General features: G+C 49.3%; 1 protein-coding gene across 5 annotated transcripts in view; it reads right to left on the reverse strand.

Annotated features, from left to right (window-relative positions):
* Window positions 1-21645, reverse strand: part of CRACDL (CRACD like) — a 134673-nt gene extending 113028 nt beyond the window's left edge. For 2 of the 5 annotated variants that reach the window (XM_073897836.1, XM_073897831.1), the window contains exon 1: window positions 20585-21645. Coding sequence is in view for 2 of the 5 variants with exons in the window: in XM_073897830.1 (XP_073753931.1) it covers window positions 19910-19923 (14 nt within the window). In the remaining 3 variants the exon portion in view is untranslated. Of the gene's footprint in view, window positions 1-4442; window positions 4567-19909; window positions 19932-20584 lie in introns of those variants that run through there. The other 3 variants (XM_073897830.1, XM_073897829.1, XM_073897833.1) reach the window with 2 other exon arrangements.
* Window positions 21646-23451: the final 1806 nt, after the last annotated feature.

A 23451-nucleotide genomic window follows, 5' to 3' on the forward strand; every position in this document is an offset into this window, starting at 1 on the left:
CGCTGGGCGGACCGAGTGGGCAGCGGTGGGCAGCAAGGACACAGGTCTGACGTCTGGAGGACGGGGAGTTTAATAAAGGTTGCAAGTTTCAGGCAGTGAGGGGAGGGGCAGGTATCAGAAGTGGTTACGCGGCCAGACACCAAGCCAGCAAAAGGCAGGTCTGGGCATCCAAGTGTCAGGGAAAATGGGGACTTCAGGAGCAGAAAGACCCTCCCAATGCATGCAGCAGGGCAAGTAATTCACATGCTCTGAGCCTCACAATGATCAGAATAAACAATCAGAACAAAACCTACCTTGCAGGGCTGTTCTGAGGATTAAATAAGCTATGGAGAAGCCCCTGGCAAAGCTTCTGGCCCGTGGCCAGCGATCCTGCAGGGACCCAGTAAGACATGATGGGGAGAGTACACAGTTTAGAGCCAGATAAGCTGGCAGTCAAACCCCAGCTCCACCATTAAGAACTGGTACAACCTGGGGAAGATTATGTCATACCTCCGAGCCCCAGCCTCATCAACAAGAATGGGAATAATATGTGCCCTGTTACCAGGCTTAGAAATTATCTCTGTATTGCAGGCTTTTATTATCATTCTGTTGTTCCCCATGACCCACCGGCCAGTGTGGGGCGGGCAGGCTGGCACACATGCCCCACTCATTGTCAGGAGCCAGGACTCAAAGTCAAGCCCAGGCCAGAGGGAGCACGCATGAGCTAAAAAGCCGGGGTAACTGTGTTCCTGGAATTCCTCTACGGAACCTTCCACTTCAGAAGTTGGTCACCTCCTCCAGCACCACATGGCAACCCAGCCAGCTCAAAGCAGCATGGAAACTGACTCAAGGTGGCCTCTGAACCTCCACCCTAGGCGGGAAGCGCCACGGAGCCGGGTGCCCAGGGGGAAGGTCCCACTCTCCACGCAGGGCACGGCCCCGCTGCTATAAACATGCAGAAAAGGCACACTCAGGCAGCTTCAGGTACAAGGGAGGGCCCCCTGAGAAACCTCACAGGCTCCTGCCCACCCTGATGCTCCGGGCGGCCCCCACCCCGCTGGGCTTGCATGCTCATGCACAGGCTCCCTGAAGGTCCCCACAGAGCTCCTGCGTGTGCAGGTGGGCAGGCGGCACCCCCACTTGCTGCAGGCTACAGTGACACACATATCCATGGGAGCCCGCTGGAGCTTCCCTGAAAAACTGCCTCTACGCTGTTCCAGGCTTGGGTTACAGAGGCTGGCTCCTGTCACCACTGCCCACAGTGGCTCTAAGATTACACGAGCTGGACATTGTCCAGGCAAACCTACTGTTTGTTTTCATCCTCTTTGAAGGAGACTTAAAAAAAAAAAAAAAATAGAGTCTGGCTGGGGAGAGAGGAACCCTGCTCCCGTCCCCTTCTCCACCTTCTGGGGAGCAGGGCCTAGCTTACAAAGGTGACTGTTCACTGGCAGGGGACCTGGGCCCTCACCACCAATGGGCCCCTATTGTCTCCAAACAGGAGGGCCCCAAGCAGGGGTGGCCTTGGGGGCAGGGACCCATCAGCCAGCACCCCTCCAGGGAGAGCCAGCCACCCGTTCTCCTGCTTCTGTTTTTGACAGTCTCATCCCTGGAATCTAAGACCCCTGAGAAAGAAGGAAGGGAAGGGTGACATGACTCTCAGCCACCCCCCATGCTGTTCCCAGAGCAGGGCCCCAGCCCCTTGAGACAATGTCTGGCAGTCAGCAGGTGCTCAGTGGGCAAAGGAGTGCAGTCCAGAGCAGGAGACCCAGGCACCTGGGCATCAGCTCCCTGGTCAGTCATGGGTCTCTTCCAGGATGGGTGGTTTTGGTGAAGGAGTTGGCATGGGGCCCTCAGGGTAGAGATATAATGGAGGCAGGGAGGGCAGAAGGATGGGAGTGTCCATTTCCTGGCCTGGCCCAGGGACTCAGTCTAACCCTTACTCAGAATGATAAAGAAAGAAAAGGACATCACATGACAGACCTTAGGAGATTTGGGGCCCAGGGACAAGGAGGTATACCAAGTGTGGGAGAGGGGCTGCCCCTTTCTGCAAGGGTAGCTAAGTCCTTCCTTTTGGCCTAGGAGTATCTAGAGAAGACCAGAGCAGAATGTCACAGTGGACTGGCTTCTGAGCACACACTAGAGGCAACTTCTGGGACCCCCCAGTGACGAAGGCAACAAAAATGTCAACAAAAGAACATGTCAACGCCTGTCCCCATGCCCACAGGGACCAGCAATGCCTGAGAATATGACTCTCCTGAGACCTCGGGAGTCTGGAGTCCTGCAGGAGCTGTGTAGGTCTGTGCTAAACCAGGAGATGGGGAGACCTCATGAAAATCACCTGAGAGCAGGGGGAGGATGGCCTCAGCTTTGTCCAAGGGAAGGGCAGGAGCTGCAGGGAGATGGGGCGGGGGAAGCACTGGGCAGGTGAAGAGGGGGCTTCTGGGGCAGGGGGAGAGCGGTGTCAGCTGAGGGGGGCCGGGCAGGCAGGCCAGTCATCCATGGGCAGCACAGCCAGGGTCCATGTGATAGGTGAAAGTTACACACTCAGTGCCAATTTGTGCCAAGAGGTCAAGCTCCTTCAACAAAGCTTTCTCTGACTCAAGGACTGAGGTGAAACACAAAGGCAGGTCTTCCAAATGTCTGCTAACCAGCACTTCGTCTCCTTAGAACCAAAACCAAACTCCGACCATATACAGCACAAGTGTTCAAAGGCTTGGCCAAGCCTTTGTTTGGCAAATGCTAGCATGTGGTCCCTCTGGGCTTACCAGATTGCTGCCCTTAAAGTCACTGTGTCAGGCTTGGAAAACTGCCCCAAACTTCTAGAGAGGGATGGACAGTAGGAACCCCAACTCCCATGACACTGTCCAATCTCAGTGTACACTTAGAAAAATGTGGATTTTCCTAATTATGAAAGTAATTCACAGGGCTGTAAAAAACCCGCAGTATCCACACAATGGAACACTACTTAGCAATAAAAAGGACAAAATCACTAATACCCACAACTACATGGATGAACTACAAAATAATAAGAGGCTCAAAGAAGCCAGACAAAGAGAGTACATATTGCAAGATTCCACTGACATAAAATTCTAGGGAAGGTATATTGAATAACAGTGACAGAGAATGGATCGGTAGTCGCCTTGTAGGGATGGAGGGAGGGGATTACGAAGGGCATGATGGATATGTTCATTAACTTGAGGTGGGTGTCGGTTTCATGGATGTGTACATGTGTCAAAACTTAATCAGATGTGTACTTAAACATGTGCAGATTATGTGTCAGTTATATCTCAATAAAGCTGTTTTTAAAATAGTCATCCATAGCAATTAGAAGAAAAAATACAGAAAAATATCAAATCTCCCATAATGCTATCAGAGCTGACCAGAAACAACATCGTGATAATGTTTTCCTTCCGGTATTTTCTCTATACACAAACATAAATAATATACGAATTTGTTTTTATGTAGAAGGCAATCTCTTTTTTAGAAAGTTTTATGTTCTGAATTATATTTTTTAATTTTAAAATGGTGCTTCCCAAATGTTTTTTGTTTGGTTTTAGATGCCAGTCTCTCAGGCACTCTAAGAGGAGGTGGGGACCAGCAGCTCCAGGGAGGGGAGAGCAGTGAGGAGAGGGGTGGAGCCCCCACAGCCAGCCTGTCCAGAGAGGCCGGGCAGACACGGGACACGCAGCACGGCATGGGTTGCTGACCCTCAGTGACAGACTGCCCGAGTCTCTGGGAGTGTCTGCACCCCTTCCTTGGGGTCAGTCCACCCAAACCCCCTTGTGCTGTAGATTGAGCCGAAATGACAGTGCCATGTACCCACTACCTGTTCCATCAAAATCTGTCCAAGGGAATCTAAAAAAATGTGTTGACCGGCCTATTCACCCAACACCTCTGCCATCCTCACTCTAGCTCCCGGCTCCTTCCCTCTGGTCCTGCTCTCCCTTCATCTCCCTTCCAGCTCTGGCTGCCATCTGCCTTCTTGCCTTCTTCATTTAGCCTTAGACCATGACGTTCCCTTCACTAAGCATCCTGACAAACGCTCTCAAGGGCTCGACCGCGCTCCGGCATGAGAATGACTCATTCCCTGTTACTGGATGTTTAAGTTGCTTCCAGATTTTCATCTTTATAAATAACATTGTGAGGAACATCCTTGTTTAGCAACTTTTTGACTGCAGATCTCATTGTTTCCTTGAGAAAAATTCCTAAAAGCAGAATCACCAGGATAAAGGGATGAATTCTTTTAAGGGTTTTGGGACATTCTGCCAAAGCTGCTTGACAGAGAGCTTGTACCTTCCCCTCCTCAAGGCACAGGGGCGTCCTTGCCACACATGTCCACTTGTGCTGAGCACCACCATTCACACAAACAAACCAAAACAATTCACACCGAAAACTTGCTAATTTGATAGCAAAAATTAGTATCTAATTTTAATATGCACCTATTTGATTACCATAAGACTGACCTTTCTCACATTTACTGCCACTGCAGCACCTGGGTGGCTCAGTTGGTTGAGCGTCCGACTCTTGATTTCAGCTCAGGTCATGTTCTCAAGGTCCTGAGATGGAGCCCTGCTCAGCAGGGAGTCGGCTTCTCTCCTTCTTCCTTTGCCCCTCCCCCTCGCTCCTTTGTGCGCGCGCGCTCTCTCTCTCTCTCTCTCTCTCTCTCTAATAGGCACCTGGGTGGCTCGGTCATTAAGAGTCTGCCTTCAGGTCAGGTCAGGGTCCAAGGGTCCTGGGATTGAGCCCCACATCGGGCTCCCTGCTCCACAGGAAGCCTGCTTCTCCCTCTCCCACTCCCCTTGCTTGTGTTCCCTCTCTCGCTGTGTCTCTCTCTGTCAAATAAATAAATAAAATCTTTTAAAAATAAATAAATAAATAAACCCAATCAATTCATATCCTTCACCCACTTTCCTACTGGCAAGTTCATTCATAACACTTCTTCATTATCAATTATTAGATTTTTTTTCCATAAGAGAGTATGTGTCATACACATTGCAGGAGTTTTTTCTTAGTTTATCAACTGACTTTTGATTTTGTTTTTGGGTTTCTTCTCTTGGCATACTGAAGTTTTTATTCCCCCGATGAACAAACAAAACAATTGTCGCATTGTGGCTTCTGCCTCTGGCGTCATGGATAGAAAGATGTTTCTCAGCTGATAATTTCTCAAATACTTACAGTGAATTTAATAATTTCATTTATAAATTTAATATATTTTGAGGTTTGATGAGTGAGGGACCTGATAGTTTCCCATGTGGTTAAGTATCAACTAAATCTGTTAACTTCTATTTTCCAGACTTTCTAGACTGTTCCATGGATATGTTTTCTATTACTATCTCTATATCAAAATGTTTAAATTATGACAAATTTATACTGTTTTAACATCTGGTGGGTTACCCACCCAGATTCCGGCTGGGAGATGCTGTTAAAGCCATCATTTGGGAACAACTTAAATATGTAAACTATTCCCCCCTCCCTTCCAGAAGCACACCAAACATTTTTATTTATACCATTGCCCTTTTGTGTCTCCAGCGCCACCTTATCATGTTCTGCATACAGGTTCTACACGTTTCCTACTAAGTGCCCTTCCTAAGTATTCCATCTTTGATTCTGTCACGAGTGGGACAGCTTCCGCATTATGTCTCCTGACCTGCTGATAGGCATAGAGGCTGAACTGCGCACACTTCCGCATGGGGGCACCGTCTCTGCAACTCCCCCAAGCCCTTACTGAGGGGTCACCCCTGACTCCCAGGGCCGTGACCACTGAAGGGGGCCAGCACTGCCTGCAGGGAGCCTGCCTTCCTTCCCAGTTCAGCCGTAGCCTACTTCTGTAACTCCTCTGCCTGCCTCAACCCTCCGTGCCATCCACATCCTGTCCCATCAGATCCTATCAGACACGCTCGTCCCACACATGCCACACCCCTCCCTCCCCCTGTGATTCCCTGACTGCACAAGTTGGATTCACTCCTCCAGATCCATTGGTGCTGCCTCCGTAATCGGAACCCATTATCCCTGCGGGGTGTTCATCTTCTGGAGGAACCCCTATTTCAGTCTCCTTTATAAGGGTTATTCACAAGTCTGTGTTCTATCAGGTGATGCCACGAAGGCCCGACCCACATCTAAGCTCTCCTGACTCGAATCACAGTGCCGTGCACATGGCTGCAACAAACGTGTGTTGACAAACTAGATGAGGGAAACTGGAAACGTGGGTGTGCAGAAGCTGCTGTCCCTGCTTATTCCTTAAGCCAAAAGGAAGGAGTACTCCAGGAAGACAGGGAGGCCCATGGGGCTGAGGACAAAGGAGCGCCTGTGCCTTCTCAGAGTGGATGGGACGCAGGCCAGCCCAGCCTTGCACTCTTGGACTCTCCCCAGACAAGGTCTCGGGCTCCTCCCTCCCTCAAGAAGGTGGGAGCCTCCGTCTTGGAAATCAAATCTGCCAAACCATGGCCCAGACATGCTCCAGTGAAGGCCAAAGGCCTCAACCCCAGCCACACAGAAGATTCACCTGTAAAGCCTGTTAAACACAACCAGGGTCCCACCCAGACCTCCTGAGTCAGCCTGGTAGGTGGGGCTGGGGCAGCCACAAGTGGTGCTGGTACCAGGCCAAGGCACGGCCCAGGGGAGCGCACCTCCACCTCCTTGGCCTGCCCTGAACGAGGCAAAGTAGACAAGCCAAGGAGAAGGAAATCAACATTTGACAATGCCCAGAGGCGAGGCACCAGGCTAGGAAGGCACTTGACATGAATTAGCTCATTCCCTCAGCAAAACTGTATGAGTTACTGTCCCAACTTAGAGATGAAGAAACACATTCAAAGGTGTATGTCTCACCCCCAGGTGACCAGGTTGGGACTAGAACCAAAAAAAAAAACCAAAAAAAACAAACCCCACATTTGAGAAATCCAACTGTGTCAGGTTTAGCTAATACTCTGAAGGTCCTAAAATTCCCTAGCATCTATCTCTCGGTGACACCTAAGCCTGAGGTACCCAAGCACTTGGATGCAAAACCAAGGGCTGTTTGCTTTTGATGAACAGGTTGTGGCCAAGGTGGAGATGGTCTTTTCAGGGTCGCTGCTTTTCCTCCAGCCCCCCAGTCTGCACCCGTGCATTGCTGAGCCAGGCCACTGAGTGGTCCCTTCCTAGCCTGGGTCACCCCCACCTTAGGCAGTTCCCCAGGTCAGGAGGTCCCTCTGTCACACTTGCTGTCCAGGCCAGTTACTCTGCCACCCAGGGCCGCATTAAGACTTTTTTGGGCTCTTGGCACCTTTGCCTATATAGATCCTCTCCTCTATTAAAGAAAAATTAAAAAGTATATGTTATAATTGCATCAGCATAAAGATGGTTATGTATTAAAACATCTTGCCGAACCTAAAGTTCATGTTTCCCGTCTGATTTTAAAGGAAATTAAAACCTTTTTGTGGGCCCCTAAAACTAGTATGGACCCTCAGCATCATGCCTCCCACATCTACTGGGCCAGTCAGCCCCATCCTACCATGAGCCCAGTGGAGTTCCCTGGAAATGCCCCGTGGAAGACCCAGCTCAAGCCTGCCCAGTGTCTCCACAACCCAGACCCCACACACTGCCCCAGTGGAATCCACTGCCCTCACCAGTCACATTCACTGCACTTATACGGATCTATCTGGAGCTACTGTATGGGCTGTGAGCTCCACAGGGGCCTTGATGAGTGTGTACTGACAGAACACTGAATAGAATAAACACGTGAACTTTAACCAGATGAACTGAGTTTCTTGTGGCTGTGTATTTCGTATTCAAACTAGCTCAACACCCAGCTAACTCTCACAGGTGAAGAGGAGGCCAGGGCACCCTTCAAGACTGGGTTAGTAGGGGAAAGATCTGGCCACGAGAGTCCCAGAGCCTTCTGCTGGAGTCCAGGTGAAAGAGAGGGGTGTGGGGTGCCTCATGGTCCCTTAGCGGCTAAGACAATCTGTATATTTCTAATACTAAAGCTATACTGGGCTGTGGCGCCTCAAACCCTTTGGAAGTAGTGCAGTGGCCAATGCTTGGGATTGTTTTTAATGCCTTTGAGCTAAGAAAAAAGTAAATCCGGAATTAGAAAAAACTAAGCAATAATTAATCATTGGAAATTTGGTGTTATTTAGCCTGCTACATCTTTTAAATTTGTCTTCATGTTTGGTTACCTCGTTTAGATCATATTCTCTTTTTATATTTATTTTTTCAATTAAAGTATTTTTATCCTAAAAAGAAGGCATTTGGGAAGAGAAAACTACACTTGGTCTCATGGCTGGGGTGAAGCCTCATCCACTGCAGAAGCATCCTGATCCCAGGCACCCCCTGGTGGAACATACTGAAATTGCAAGCAAAGTACCCACCAGGAAAAAGCAAACTGCAAAAGGGCACATCCACTTTTTTTTTTTTTTTAAGGCTACAGATACGCAATTTCCACCATATATCCTTAGTTCTTTACATGTGAATCCCTGATCTACAAGCATTATCTGGAAAGGGCATTAATATTATGTCCCATACATATACAAGTCATTTTTTTTCAATATGTGTAGACATGATTAATAAAATACAAAAAGTTATCTAGATGAGCTTCAAAATTCATAGTGTATTTTTGTTTACATATATTTCCCTCATTGATGGCTCATGAAAACATAGTTACTGTCATCTGAAAGTTTTCCCAAATTGTTCAATGTTACAAAGGGACCCTCATTCTCAGAAACCAGGCACTCTGGCTTTAGGGGAGAACCTACAGCCTTTATGAAACCAAACACCATGACAGGCCATTCTGGACCTTGCTTACTGATGTGAGTTCAGGTGGGAATTCCAGTTTGGTTGGCAGTAAGGGGCTCAAACTGTAACTTTGTACAAAAGACTCTATGTTCACTGGAAGAGCAGAGAACTGGTAGAATCTCAACATGATATCACAACAGAAATGTTTATTTGGCAACAGGGGAGAAACTAGAACAGATGATGTTTGGGAAGTATTTGTTCCTGCAGCTAATCATGCTGGTACATGGTGAACAGTTCACTTAGGATGGCCCCATGGAGCCAGAAAGCCTCAGGTCACAGCTCCCTAGGTCTCCTCAGATGGGGACAAGCATATCACTTTCACCTCCCTGAGCTTTAGTTTCCTCACCTCAAAACAGGAATAATCATTTCTACTTTTAAAGGTTATTCCCAGAAGTAGTGGGATAATATATTCCTTAAGTGCCTAACAGTGCCTGCAATATAGTACGTGCTCAGCCCATGGTGGCTCCAATCCATTCCCCCTCACTGTAGCGCTTCAGGTTTTATTCTCACAGATGGTAATGATGTGAAATGTCAGAGTTCAGAGAGAGAATTCTTGAGACATCTTCAGTGCAAAAACGGTGGTTTTATTAAAGCACAGGAATAGGACCTGTGGACGGACAGAGCTGCACTGGGGTTGTGTATACTTTCAAGTTGGGAGGGGGTTAGGGATAGTGTTAAGTCTCTAAGGAATTTGGAAGCGACCTTGAGGAGCTAGCTGTTGTTAGGAAAAGGTCATTTATTACTGTCCAGTATGCCTTTAGTCATAAAACCCTTCAGTGTGTATCATGGGCCATATGCTTGGAGGATGACTGTCTTGGGGGTGGGAGGGGCGGTCAAGTTAAAGAAATTTTCCAAAAGGGATTTTCATATGTTAAAGTAGACTTACAGGATCCTGAAGGTCAGGCTAACGTCAAGCTAAGGTTGCCTTTTGCCTCTAGCAAACTACTAACATCCAGGCAGTTGAGTTCCTGGAGGAGGTCACTCTGCTTGTTTCAAGGACTTGTCAATGGGCTGTAAGTAGTAAGGAAGTTTAATTTTTTTTTCTGTATTTCTTTGGCCTTTGTTCTCCACATCAATGGCAGCCATTTAGCTTCTACTCCTTCAGGTGAGCAAGGGGCTAAGTATGTGCACACCCTGGGCCAGGCACGTTACCGACAGTAGCACTCCAGCCAGTCTACACAACAACCCTCTGAAGTGGGTACTAGTCCCATCCCCATGTTCCAGATGGGGAATGGCAGCACTGAGAGACCACACGGCTGGAGAAAAGGAGAGTCAGCCCTTGGGCCCAGAGCCCCCAGTCACAAGGCCTTATTCTAACTAGAAATGTATTAATAAAAAGGGCTTAATTATAATAAAATGTCATTTCTAACTCACTCTTATCCACTGGTTACAGCATATCTGCCATTTCCACATGATCTATCGCCTTTGCTTCTCCCAACAACCCTGGGAGGCATGTATCTCAACCTCCCAGTGTGCACAGGAGGAAAATGAGCCCAAGGCTGTCCTCAAGGTGACCCAATTAGCCAGGGACCTGCCAGGGTGTGGTCAGCCCAGCCCCCAGCCATGACCTTCCCCTCCCCTCTTCTCCTGCAAAAGCTGCTGTAGGCTGGCCAGGAGAGGCAGGAGGAAAGGGTCTCCAGGCCAACTCCAGTTGTGGGTGGGAAGTCAGGGAGGTGGGCTCAGGGGGAAGCTGACCAGGGAATACGGAGCCCCTCCCATGCCCCAGGCCTTGTGCACACCCAAGGGAATAATTTGACAAGCGTGTTCACTCAATAAGTAAAACCCTGGGGGAGTTATAAAGACACTTCCCAGCCGTTGCCAAGTTAACAGTTCAAGACAGGTTAAAAATAAGGCAACAAAGGACACTGGATTCAAATCCCCACTCCACTGGGTACTGGTGATATAGGTAAGTCCCATCACCTCTCTGTGCTTCAGTTTGCTCCTCTGTAAAATGGGGCTAAGAATAGTGAGGGGTGAAGCAACCATGACAGCACCTGGGTGTGTTCACTAACTGGTGTTCGATTTACCTCACAGCAATAGAGCCAACAACCACACAGCATTGTGCAAGCAGAGGGTAAGTGCCTGGGTTGTCTTCAGGGGAAAATCATCTCCTGAGAGAAACGGGGTGAGCGGTGAAGCTGGGTTCACAGCTCTTTCAATCACTAGCTGAGGGACCTTGGCCATGTTACTTCACTTCTGGGGGCCCTAGTTTCCTTATTTACAAAGAGAGGCACAGGGTGACTGTAAGGCTTCCGTCAGAGAAGGTGAGGCACCCAAATGGCGCCCTGCCTTCAACAGATCTAGTGACTAGCTCTGACATCACTAACTCTCTGGGAGGGAAAGAGACTCTTCTAATCGCACCCATACTCACACTTTATTACTTTAAAGCACAAGATCAGTGGCGGAGTGGAGGGACAGGCAGCCTGGATCATCCAGTGTTTATATACTACACACACGTGCGCACACACACACCTCAGAATCTCATTCTATATGGCTGGAAGGACTGAAAGAAAAACATCTGTTGCTGGTAGAATTATTATTCCAGTTTACTTCATAATATACAATCAGGGTACACCCCCTGAAATTAAAGAAAGAGAAACAGCATTTTATATAAGTTAAGTCCCATTTTTAATTCCTAGAAGGAAGATGCTGTAGAAATCCAAGGTGAATCACTTGGGATACATGGAATCACTATTACTTTCCCCTTTTGAAAAGATAAGGATTTCTTTGATGGGTTTCTAAAACATGATCTGCTGGGCCCTCCACTGACCAGTCCCAAGGTCTGTCACACTCCACCTTGAGTTACAGGGTGGGCTCTTCTCTCCTCACCCCCAGCATCCACCTTGGAGCTTCGAGTTAAGGGCCAACAGGTTGCTTTAAATAGTCCCCCTCTGAAGGGGTAACAGTTACTCTAAGTGGGAGAGGGCCCGTTTAGGGCCAGAAAGGTGTGCACCATCAGTCACCAGAACACCCTGGCCCACCAATGGGCTCGGAGTTGCTAAAGACACATTCTTTCCTGGAACGGTGCCTCAACGATGCTTTTCTTAACAACTGAAAATAGAGTAATCCACTCAGAGGGTGACCCTGGCACTATACAAACACCTGAATTTGTAGTAATTATGCAAAAAAGCCTGTTTGAAGAGGCAAGGAGAAATATAGTTCAACAACTGACTGCTAATCAATTATGGCTCATGGGAAAAAAAAAAAATCTGGCTCTTAACTTAGCAGCATGTTAACTCATGCTTCCTCCCCATGCCTAATAACTGAGGGCTGTTCAGTATGAATGTGATACCGCCAAGAAAGGAGCAGAGAGAGCAAAGGGTCTCCAGCGCTGAGAGAAAAAACCAGACAGCCCATACCCTTCCTACTGAGGCAGGTCTCTGGGGAACCGATTCTCAACTACATAGTCTACAGACGAGGCAAGTGTGCAGGAACTATTTGTATGTGGCTTCACACTGTTTTGCCACCTATTTTGAACAAAGCTCAGGCTAGGGAAGCTTCTAATCTGGTTTCTGAGAGAGAGCAGGAAGGGGGCTGGGGCTCATGTCCACGGGGACTGAAACGAAAACCTTGTCCGTGAAAGATCCTGGGCCTTCTCTGAGGGCAGAATGACTGGTTCTGTGAGACAGGGACCAGGCCTACCGTACCTGTGGCTACATTCTGTGAATCTTACCTCTGCCTGCATCAAATACAACATTAAAAGTGCAACATTAGAAAAATAAATAAAGGCTGAGATGCCATTCACATGGCCAGGCTTGTGTACTGCCTCCTGGAGTCTAGAAAACCAAAGGCCACACTTCCTAGCCTCGCTCCCTGCCAGGCTCCCCATGTGGAGGAGTTTCCTGTGCATCTCTGCTAACATGGAGACATCAGGCTTTCCCGTGGTGGGGGCGGGTGGTGGAAGTCCCAGAGCCTCTTCCCCAGTTTCATGGATGTCCACTGAGCAGAAGGAGGGACCCTCTGTGGAACGGGTCTGGGATGGGAGAGAGCAGCTCCCAGCTGGCCAGCTCTGCAGTGTGGCTCTAGGGGTCACTCTTGCTTGTCCGGCCAAGGGCCAAGCTTCCAACAATTCTGTCAGCCCTGAATTTCCTGCATTAAATCTTCTTCTGCCTAAACTAACTAGAGCAAATCCTGTATAATACAGATGCTGAAGACACTGTCGACCAAGAGGCAAGAAATCTCATCCAAAAATAAATAAATAGATAGATAGATAGATAAACAAACAAACGTTTAGTGTGAAAAAAGATTATTCCAGGCAGGGCATATCAAAGGAGGAGACAGGTACATACACAGGAAATCTACTTATGAGCTAGTACTTGGAAGAACCAACCACACAAGTGTGCAGAAGAGCGTGGACAAGGATGTTCACCGTCGTGCTGTTACTAAGAGGCAAAAGGTCGAAAATAACCTAAATAAACATCCACCCAATAGAGAGGACTTGGACAAGCTGGCTGGGCCTCCCCATACGATGGCAGTTCCTCACAGCCGCACCAATGACGTGAAGGAAGAACATTTAATGATGTGAGAAGGAGACTCAACACATACCACTAATTCTGAAAAGGCAGCACAAAACAACACCGACCTTACATCTTTATATTAAATATATACTTTTGTGCACACACACACAGAGACACATATATTCAGTATAGCACAGACAGAAGTTTGCAGGGCTACGCGCCCAAACCTATCAAGATGCCCACTCCCGTTCTGCCCCCGGTTCACTGGGTGCTGGAGACAGCGCGTTGGGCAGCACCTGGCCTCATGCCACCTGAGGGAGCAGCCAAAACGCAGCCTGACTGTGAGGAGCCAAATCACAAGTCCGGTCGGCACTCCAGACGGCTGGCCCACCTGCTCCGCGCCGAGTTCGCTGCCTTCTGGGCCTTCCCTGCTTGCCGGCCTGGCCAAGTCCTGTCTGCAGTGGTTCCCTCACCACCTAGAGATGCCCCTGGGATGCCCCAGGACCCACTAAACACACCCAGTGATTTCAGTTCTAAACACGGTACCGAGGAAGCCTCGCCTACCTGAACACCTCAACTGAAAGAACCATCTTTGCTCACGAAGGCCATGAGGGAAACAAGATGACACTGGCCGAGCCTCAGAAAACAATGACTCAAATCTGCAAAATGTTTTGTGTTTGTACTTTAAGAGCCTGTTTGACCCAGGCAGCACACTGGAAATCCTACTACATGGTGATTCAAAGATCTGACTTCCAACGGAGCATGCGGCTGACACCCAGCAACCATCCAAATATACGTGACCACTTCTAATCCTGTGGAGGTACTCCCAGTTCACAGAGTGAACCACCAGGTGAAGCGGCCTGACCAAGTGATTTGGACGTCAAGTGCGCGGGTCTGACCCACCAACAAACCCCGTCCTTCTCCTCCTCGCGTCCATCAGCAGAGTTAGCACTTGTGGCGTCCAAGTCATAAATCCTCCACGCAGAAAGGGGACCCACAAAAAAGTTCTCGCTACCACTTCTTGGGGGGAGGGGAGGAAGAAAAGACGAGTAATTAAGGAATTAAAGCGAGATGAGGGAATGAACCTCGGGACGAGGAGTGTGGTATTAAACCCAGGGAGGGACAGCAGGTGCAGACAGGGGATGGAGCTTCAGAGCAGCTCACTGCATGGCCCACATCAGCTGCAGACCAGTAAGGAGAAGTCAAGATGCCCAGCTCTGAGCCTAGGCCCTGGGACAAGAGTGACCCCATGCGCAGTGCTCCTGTCCCTGCACCTGTTGGGTGCAGATGTTGTGCCTGGCCACACAGCTGCAACCAACCAAAAAGAGCTAATCTGCCCAAGGCTCAAAGCAGCATGTACAGCCTCACTGATGGGCATCCTCCCATGGGCACTTCTCTCCTGAGGAGCCAAGAGCAGAAACCAGCCCTGAGTATGCAGTTCAGCATCGGTTTGCACACCTGGAGTGGGTATGAGCAAGCTGTATGAGCCTATACAGACCCACACCTGGTCCCAGACGTCCCCACGCACCTCAGACTCACCCGTCTCGATGGGACAATGGCTTCGCAAAGATATCGTCAACCTGGACCCTGATTTTAAGAGCCTAAGTTAGTGTAATGTATACTGTTTGAGAATATTCAATTCTAAAGAAAAGACAGCAAAGGGATGGATGACTTGTAAGATATGTTTAGTATAGATGAAACTCAGTAAGGAGAGGACGTGTGTTAAACATAGAGAGAAAGGTGTGGAAGGACAAGAGATACCTAATATTCATGAGACACTAAATATACCTAAGGCAGCTGGGCAGTAAATATTCATGATACACTAAATGCTGTAAAGGTACTAAATATTCATGATATATTCATATACATGAGACTAAATACATAAGAGGAACCTAATATTGGTTGCAATTTGGTTACCCATTGGTGACACCCATTCTGATCCTCTAACTCATGGCTATTCATCAGGCTCACTGGGGAGCCACAGATGTGGCAGGGCACAATTGTCCCTACATCTCACCAGGAGAATGTGTGTGTGTGTGTGTGTGTGTGTGTGTGTGTGTGTGTGTGTGTGAGAGAGACAGAGAGAGAGAGAGAGAGAGAGAGATTGGCCCAGGGCACCTCCCATTTGTGACTCCTCTGTTAGGACTTGAACTCTGCTCCTTGTAACCACATGTCAGCAGGGAAAGCTAAGGCTGCACAGAGACACAGAACACGTGAACATGGTATACCCCAGGACCCGGGTGCTGAGGGTCTCCCACCTACTCGCACCCTCTCCTACCCGTGCTCCCTTCCCCATCCTTTCCCCTTAGTCCTCACTGTGTGCTTCCCACATGCTATCCACCACTAGCTCTGCTCAGGAGCACTCTGCAGCAGATCTGCTCATTTTCCTTAAATGCCGTCAGATCTCAGATGCAGAAGGACCCTTTATTGCTTCAGGGTACTTATTAGGGGATCCTAACTGGGAATTATAATAAGTGCCCTTGTACCTTCTTAAAAAAGACAATGGAATAATAATAGTCATAAATAATTTATGAAGCGTTTCTTCTGCTGATACAGTACCTCGAAGTGATGCTTGTGTGTGTGTGTGTGTGTGTATCACCCCCCACCCCATACTATGGGGTGCCCGAAGTTGCAGGGACTCTACGTGGCACAGCTGAGACCAGAGCCCTGACTGCCCCCCCCTTATCCGGACCACCTGCTTTAAGAAAGCAAAACCCCCCTGACATTTTCATATCCCTCATTCACAACGGCTGTTCTGCAAGCAGTTTCTTGGGAAACTCACACACCACAGTTAATGCTTCTATTGCCTCCCACAGACATGAGAATCTGGGGGGCAGAAACCATGGAGAAACTGGTGTGTGGGCCTCAGAGGTGAGGCCAAGCATTCTGGAAGTTCTCAAACTTCATACCTTTACAAATCAGCCACACCCATGGGGGCCAGGAAGAGGCCTGAGCAAATAAATAACTTTCCACTCCTCACCTTTCAAAAGGATCTTTTGTAATTTCTTTTCACATACACTTTAACGATAAGAAAAATATTTGAGAGTGCTTCCTCCCAGGAATGTGCACAGGAACAGTGCAAGGGTCTACATGGAGTCAGGGTCTGAGGAGGGACCCCTGGCTACCTGGTTGCACCTGTCTCTGTGTCTTGTCGGTTAGCCACTAAATTCCCATGGCATCTTCTGGTTCATGACCTGCTGAGCTCAGAATTCCAGGTGATAGCACATTAAAGCAATACAAAGAATTCTCAGGTAATTCCTGAGAATTAGAAATGGGTCTCAAGGACCACTGACCTGATCTAAAAGTTTAAAATTATTTTCCAGATACAAGTATCTATCTAAGAAAACAGGGTTAGAAGGAAACTCCTCTGATTTCCATTGTGTAGGGAAAGCACAAGGAACTTAGAATGCTGCCCTTCCCTGTTGTCCTACCTACAGATGACAGTAACTGTGTCAGTGTTTACAGGTACCTGGACAACGAAAGGGAGAAGCATGACACCAGGAAGGGTCAAGCCACAAGTGGGTCCTGAAAGGCCACCCCTGGGCAGGCTTTCTGTCTCTAGGCACTCGAGAACTCCTTCTCATGGAAAGTTCTCTTTCATCTCACATCCATGTGGCTAAGTCTTTTTTTTTTTTTTAAGATTTTATTTATTTGAGAGAGCACGAGTGGGGTGAGGGGCAGAGGGAGAAGTGGACTCCCCGCTGAGCACGGAGTCCGATGTGGAGCTCGATCTGGGGACTCCAAGATCATGACCTGAGCCGAAGGCAGACGGTTAACTGAGCCACCCAGGCACCCCATGTGTGGCAAAGTCTTAATGTTACTTAAAGTCACCTCCTCCAAGAAGCCTTCCCCGACAACTTCATCTTCCACTGAATGTGAACAAAACCTAGAGCTTAGCTTTACAGCTTTAGGCTTCCTAAAGGCTAATATTATTCTCCAAATAATTCCTAGGAACCCTGAAGAAGCAACTAATTGCGACTTGGATTTTTCTGTATTTCTCCTATGCTTTTAGTAAATGCCGAGTACACAGTGGATCATTTTGATGATGAAGAAACAGCAGCATAAATAGGGGTGATAGTCTGAAAGACATTAATCCACATGAAGTTGGTTTACTGGGCTGGACTCAGTAATGTGTAAGCAGAAAGCTAGTCTCTTCTCCCATCCACCACCAAAGCTTCAAAGTTGCCCTTTTCCCATTTCCTCCCAGACTGGCATCTCCAGCAGGTCCTACAGCTTTCACATATTAAGAAGTCCAGTGCACATAACCCAGGTCAGCCTGCCAGAAAGATGGAGAGGGGGAGAGGAAGGGAACTTCTTCCCTATTTTCCCAGTTTGTTCCTCCCTAATTCCTTCCCACACCACCAGGATGCATCTGATTTTTTCCGGGGTGGGAGGCGGGGGGCAGGGTGGGGGGAAATCATAGAAAAAGATGTTTGAATTCCCTTTGCATATCAAGAGGAGAGCCTAGAAGGGTTGATCCCAAAGCTTTATTCTAAGTCATAATGTACAGAGGACAGAAGGTATGACCTAAGGAAGACCTGCCCCACAAGTTAAAAAAAAAAAAAAAAAAGGTCTTGGGGCACCTGGCTGGCTCGGTCAGTGGTGGAGCATGTAATTCTTGATCTCAGGGTGGTAAGTTTGAGCCCCACATTGCATGCAGAGATTAGTTGAAAATAAAATCTTAAAAAAACCCCCAAAACTCTGCTGGTACTGAGAAAAGAGGAACCTGGAGAGACTGAGTCCCTCGTCCCTGTGTACCTTGCCTGGAGGAGAAGGGGTGGTAAGGGAAGAAAAACCCCTTGTAGGTTGAGGGGGACACAGAAAGCATAGGAAGTTTTCATCCTGCTTCCTCCTGGGAACACTGGGGACTGCTTGGTACAGCGGAAATGGAAGCTAGCATAGTGCCACCCAACCTGGGCAGGTTCTCAGGTGCCCAGGAGAGACCTAGAAGAGACCCAGAGAGTGCAGAGCTCAAGGCCAGATGCAGGAGCCAGGTCCCAGCTGTGGCTTACCCCACTGAAACCCAGCTGGACCACACTCAGTGGAAACAGGGAAAGGAGGCTCAGTCGTGATAAGGGGAAACTCACCAGAGGACAGCAAGAGGACCAGACGGCCAGCAAGAGGCCACTCTCCTGCACACCTTGATGTGACTACAACCTTCTCCTGGTGCCCAGAGACTACCTGTGGGGAGAAGGGGCCTCCAAGGGTAACCCAGAGAGACTGAGACACTGACTCTCAAGGGACCAAGCTGCTTTAAGCTGGATAGTGACTGAGATAATACTACTTGACTTGGGCTCCAGAAAATCACAATCATGAGTGAGGACTAAATATACCAAAAGGGAACCAAAGTCATTTTGTTTGAAGTAGCAAAATTAAGTTCACTTATAAAACGTTCTGCATACTATGACTTGCGGCTGGTGAACTTCACCACTCCAAAATAAACCCTCAATAGGAAACATCTCTACTTTGGTTCAACTGCTTCTGAAGGGTCTTCATGCAAAACAAGCAGAATTTAAGAGTGTCTGTGTATGACAAGGCATAAGGCTAACCACCAGAGGTAAAGCAAGTGGTTGCAAGCTTGCAAGGCAAATCCAGGCCCCCCAAACCATCACAGAAAACTCACCCTCCAGGAGGGCCACTGCCTTCACACACATTCTCTCCTTTAATCCCGCCAGTATCCCTGTGAGCTGGCTATTATTACTCCCATTTTGCGGAATGGCAAACCGAGACTCAGCAGGATTCGGTGGCTAGCTCAAGATGACCAGGCTGAGGGGCAAGAGAAATAGGACAGCCATCGTCTTACAGTCCCCACATGCCTAGCCCTGTGCAACAGCCGGATGCTGCGCGTTAGCTGGGCAACATCCATGGAGGATCCACTTTTTTTATTTTGTAAATGAGGAAACCGATGCTTACAGAAGTTAAGAAACTGGTCTCACAGGCAAGTCTAGAACTAGAGTGAGGGAAGTGAGGCATGTACCTCAGGCACAATATTTCAGGAGATACCGAAAAACCCCGTGAGACGAACATTTAACACAGTGTTTCAAAACAGCAAAATGAGCACAAAATCCACGTTGTACTAAATATCACAATTTTAAATAAAGACAGGATTCATATTGGTGATTTTCCCTTTTGCCTCAGGCTCCAACATGGCCCAGCAAGGCACTGGGGCAAAGCCAGGAAACCAGCCACCTCAACCCTTCACCAGCCCCCAAAGACAGGGATCCCAGATACCACTGCGGGGCCGTCTCCAGATGTTTCCCCTCACCATTTTACAACCTCAAAGGGCTCTTAGGAGTGACCACCATGCACCATAATTCCAGGGGTGGGGGTGGGGGGGTGGCTGAGTTCCAGGTTGAATACCAGAGGTCTAAATAGATTTAGTCCATGGTCCTGAGCGAGTGTTATGTAAATGAAGGAAGCTTGCCGGCTTGAATAAGGGAGTAGGATTTTTTAAGATACCAGCTTGAGAAGGTATGGGGTGGGCTCTGAAAGGATGACACAGCTGCTTGTCTCCCATTTGATAAATTTCCTGGCTCAAAATTAAGTGTTCAGCAGTGACACGATGCCAACTGTCAGCCTGTACCTACACAAGCCCAATTCAAACGGTGGCATTCCTTTTTCCTGGCATTTCAAAAGCCAAATGTTAGCTCATTTGAGTAACTACCTATGCTCTGATCACTTGTTAACTCACATTAAAGCCCTACCTGATATGAAGCATCTGTTCAAGATCTACTTTGTTGATTAACAATTAGAACACTGTGGTGAGCGTTGCATTGCATAACGTATAGAACTGTCGAATCACTATGTTGTACACTGGCAACTAATATAACATTGCATGTCAACTAAAAAATCACACCCCCCAATTTGAATATTTCTTAGATCAAACCCCAAATTGCTTACTGCTGGCTTGTAATCGAAGCCTAAAACCTATTTACAAATAAACCATTAACTAATGCATAAAAAAGACAGTGAATTTGTCCACTGATTTCTCCTGCAATGGCCTTTAGAGACAGGAGGCACAAATACTTCGTACACTAACAATCCACACCCGGGAAGACCGTCTTCCCTGTTCTTGTGTTTTCTTAAAGCTTGAAATTGCTAGGCTTCACCTCACAATTCAAAGTTAAGTCCAGCAAAGTGAGCAAGGGGAAACTTTGGGCACCTGGGTGAGGGCGTCTGCCTCACCTCCGCCCACGCCCGCGCTGCCCCAAGAGGCGGCCGCGGGGATCGCGCCCCCAACCCCTGGTCCGAGGGGCACCTGGCCGGGCCGGCGCTGCCCTGGCCGTCCCACATGGCACGACGTCGAGTCGCGACTCGGTCCGCGCCGCCCCCGCCCGGGTCTCCCCGCGCTGCCAACCCGCTTCGAACCACCGCGGTACCTGGCACAGGAGCGTGGCCCCGGCTCGGCGAAGCGCAGGAGGGACACCGTCCACAGGGTGCGGGGAAGGCTTCTGCCGTGGACGCGCGCGCCCGGCGGCCCCCGCCCGAAACCGCTCGGCCGCCCCCGCCGGAACGCTGAGGCCCGCGGCGCGACGCAGCAGGTGGCCGTTGGCCTCGCCACAGTCCGGGGCCGGGGAGCGGGGCGCGGGCGCGACCCTCGCGGGGACGGCCTTCAGCCTGCTTCGGCGCGCGCTCCCAGATACTGGCGCGCCGGCTCCGCTCGGCTCCTCTCGGCTCGGCGGGGGCGGACGCCGCGCCGCTCCGCTCCGCTCGCCTGCGGCCGCCGCGCGCACCTCCCCCGCGGCTCGCCGCTCCTGCCGCCGCCGCCGCCGCCGCCGCCGCAGTCGCCGCCCTGCCGGCCCGCGGGCCGAGTCGTGGCCGACAGCTGGTGGGGGAAGACACCGACGGGCCTTCGCTGTCCCCGTGCGCCTGGCCAGGACCACTTGCCACCCTGAAGCTGCTCCCGCCGCCCCGCTTCGGCCGGCCAGCTCAGACGCGCTGTCGGGGCTCCTGGGCAGCCCACCCCTACCTTGGCGAGGCCGGGGTCCACCAGCGACCCCGACGGGCCTGAAGGACAAGGCGTCCACGCCCCGGCGCCCCTGCGCGCCTTCGAGGAGAGAGATTCGGCCCGACTGGAACCTCAACCTTCCAGGTCACCAGGGGGCTTTGCGGTCCGACGGTGCGGGGCCTGGGGCGCTCCGGATCCGCCTAGCACAGCAGGCGGCCCGCGGGCCGGGGGCCGAAGGAAGTAGGCGCAGTGGGTGGGAAGTGTGCATTTGAATAAAAGTAAAAGTTGTGTGTGTGTTTGTGTGTGTGTGTGTGTGTGTGTGTGTGTTTATAACCGTGTGGGTCCGAGCGTCTCCAGGCTAATTAGGGAAGCTGCCGCCCTGTGTTGAGGTGAATCATTGTTGTGATACCACAAGTGTGGGAAGAAAGGCTGCTGATGACTTCTCAGGCTCGCTGGCTCCCCCCCCCCTTTTTTTCTCCTTTTAAAGACAGGCTCGTCCATTTAAGAAGACTGTCTTAGGAAACTTACTGGCCTCGGGTGGTCGCTCAGCTCATCAACTGGAGAGCCCGCAGGGAAGCCGTGGTGGGCTGATTGCACAGCCCAGGACCATGTGCCCCAAGAGCAGGGAGCTTTTCCGGCAAGGAGGGAAGATGAACGTGAACTGTGTCCCTGCAGAGACAGAGGCCACCAGAGCTTACACGCGAGAAAATTTCACGCTCCAGCTAGAAGAGATTAAAGCTAATGTCAGGGAGGGTTACCCGATGTCCAATTATCAGCGACGTCGGCGGTGTTATGTGGGGACCACCCAGAATCTGCACCACATCCTAGGACGGTGGGTCTGATGATTTCTCACTGCAGACAAGTGAGGACAGGGAGAAACCAACATCTGCACAACTATCTGCAGCAGAGCCAGGGTAGAACCCTGGAAGGGGCTCTCTCCACCTCTGGCTTTAAGCAGGATCAAAATCCCAAATAGAAGAATCTGAGGCATGGAAAAAGGGCTAAAGACAGATCCCATTTACTTGAGCATATAAGGAGAAGTTTCCTTTAAAATTTTTAAATATCCATTTGGCACAAGCTATTCACTGAAGAGCCCCCTTTGATGGTTAAGAGCTTTATTAATTCCTTGCATGAAAGGAATAAATATATATTGGGAATCAGTCTACAGCCCCCCCAAGTTAACAACCTGCATTTGAAATGGACAGGTGACTCATCACTCTCAGAGACAATGACTTTGTTCCCTGTGTGTCCTCTTTTCAAAATCCTCAAACTAAACTGAACTACAAGCAAATCTACACACCCTTCTCTCACCTTGAGCCTCTACTTCTTGCTATTCAAAATCACATTTTGTTGTTGTTGTAACTGCTAAATATTTATTGACTCTCTAAGTCACCTTTTCACCTAAGAATTTTATTTGTTCCAGAGTATCTTAAGCCTCTGGCTTTATTTGTGCGTGCTGTGGGTGGCTTTTGAAGTTACTGGCGGTTTTGAGAGAACAAAAACCAAGGTTCTTGGCGATTAGCTAAGGCTGAGAAAGAACATGGTGTCAACACCCAAAATAGAAAGTGGTAGGGAACTATGTGAATATGTTAGGAAAATGGGAAATTATCTGGCACCTGGTAGAGCAAGCACCTTCCTCCTTTAAAAATGTCCCCCTCCCACCTCCCAGTCACTTCCACCTTTTGCTGAGTACTCCAGTCCCCAAGGCCCTACCATGTGGCTCAAGAGAGCTCTTTCCCTCCTTAATGCACCTTGGACCAAACCTTGAAGCTGGGTTGAGAAAAGGCTAAAAGGTTAGCAAGCCTTTGCTAAAGGTTCAAAGGAAACAGAGAACCATGTAGTTTCTGGAAGCCTGCATAGACAACCGTAAAGCTAAGATCAAGGGTTTCTTTTTTCCACTCCTCCCTCCCCATGGCTCCAGAAAACCTCACAGCTATCCCTGAGAACCTCACTGATATGGCAAAGCAAAGAAGACTCTGCTATTTCTGAGTATATTGCACCTCATCTGGGAACATATTTTTATCAAATGCCAGGCACTGTCCTAAGCCATTTACAATTTATCTCTCATTTAAATAATTCAGTCCCCAGAAGAACCCTGAGCTAAGATCAGCCATTACCCACATTGTCGAGATGAGATTCTGCTATTACCTCCATGTTGTGGGTGAAGAGCCTCAGGCATGAAAATGGCAAGTGATGTGTGCACGGTCATGCAGGAAGTAGTGGCAGAACCCCCAGTCTGCACGCTTGGCACTGAACAGGCTGCCTTTCTAAAAGTGGCAACTAATTCCGCAAACTCAA

This window comes from Callorhinus ursinus, unplaced genomic scaffold, assembly GCF_003265705.2.
Source record: "Callorhinus ursinus isolate GAN/ISIS: 27379988/994484 unplaced genomic scaffold, GSC_fseal_2.0 scaffold10, whole genome shotgun sequence".
In the NCBI taxonomy this organism is placed as follows: Eukaryota; Metazoa; Chordata; class Mammalia; order Carnivora; family Otariidae; genus Callorhinus; species Callorhinus ursinus.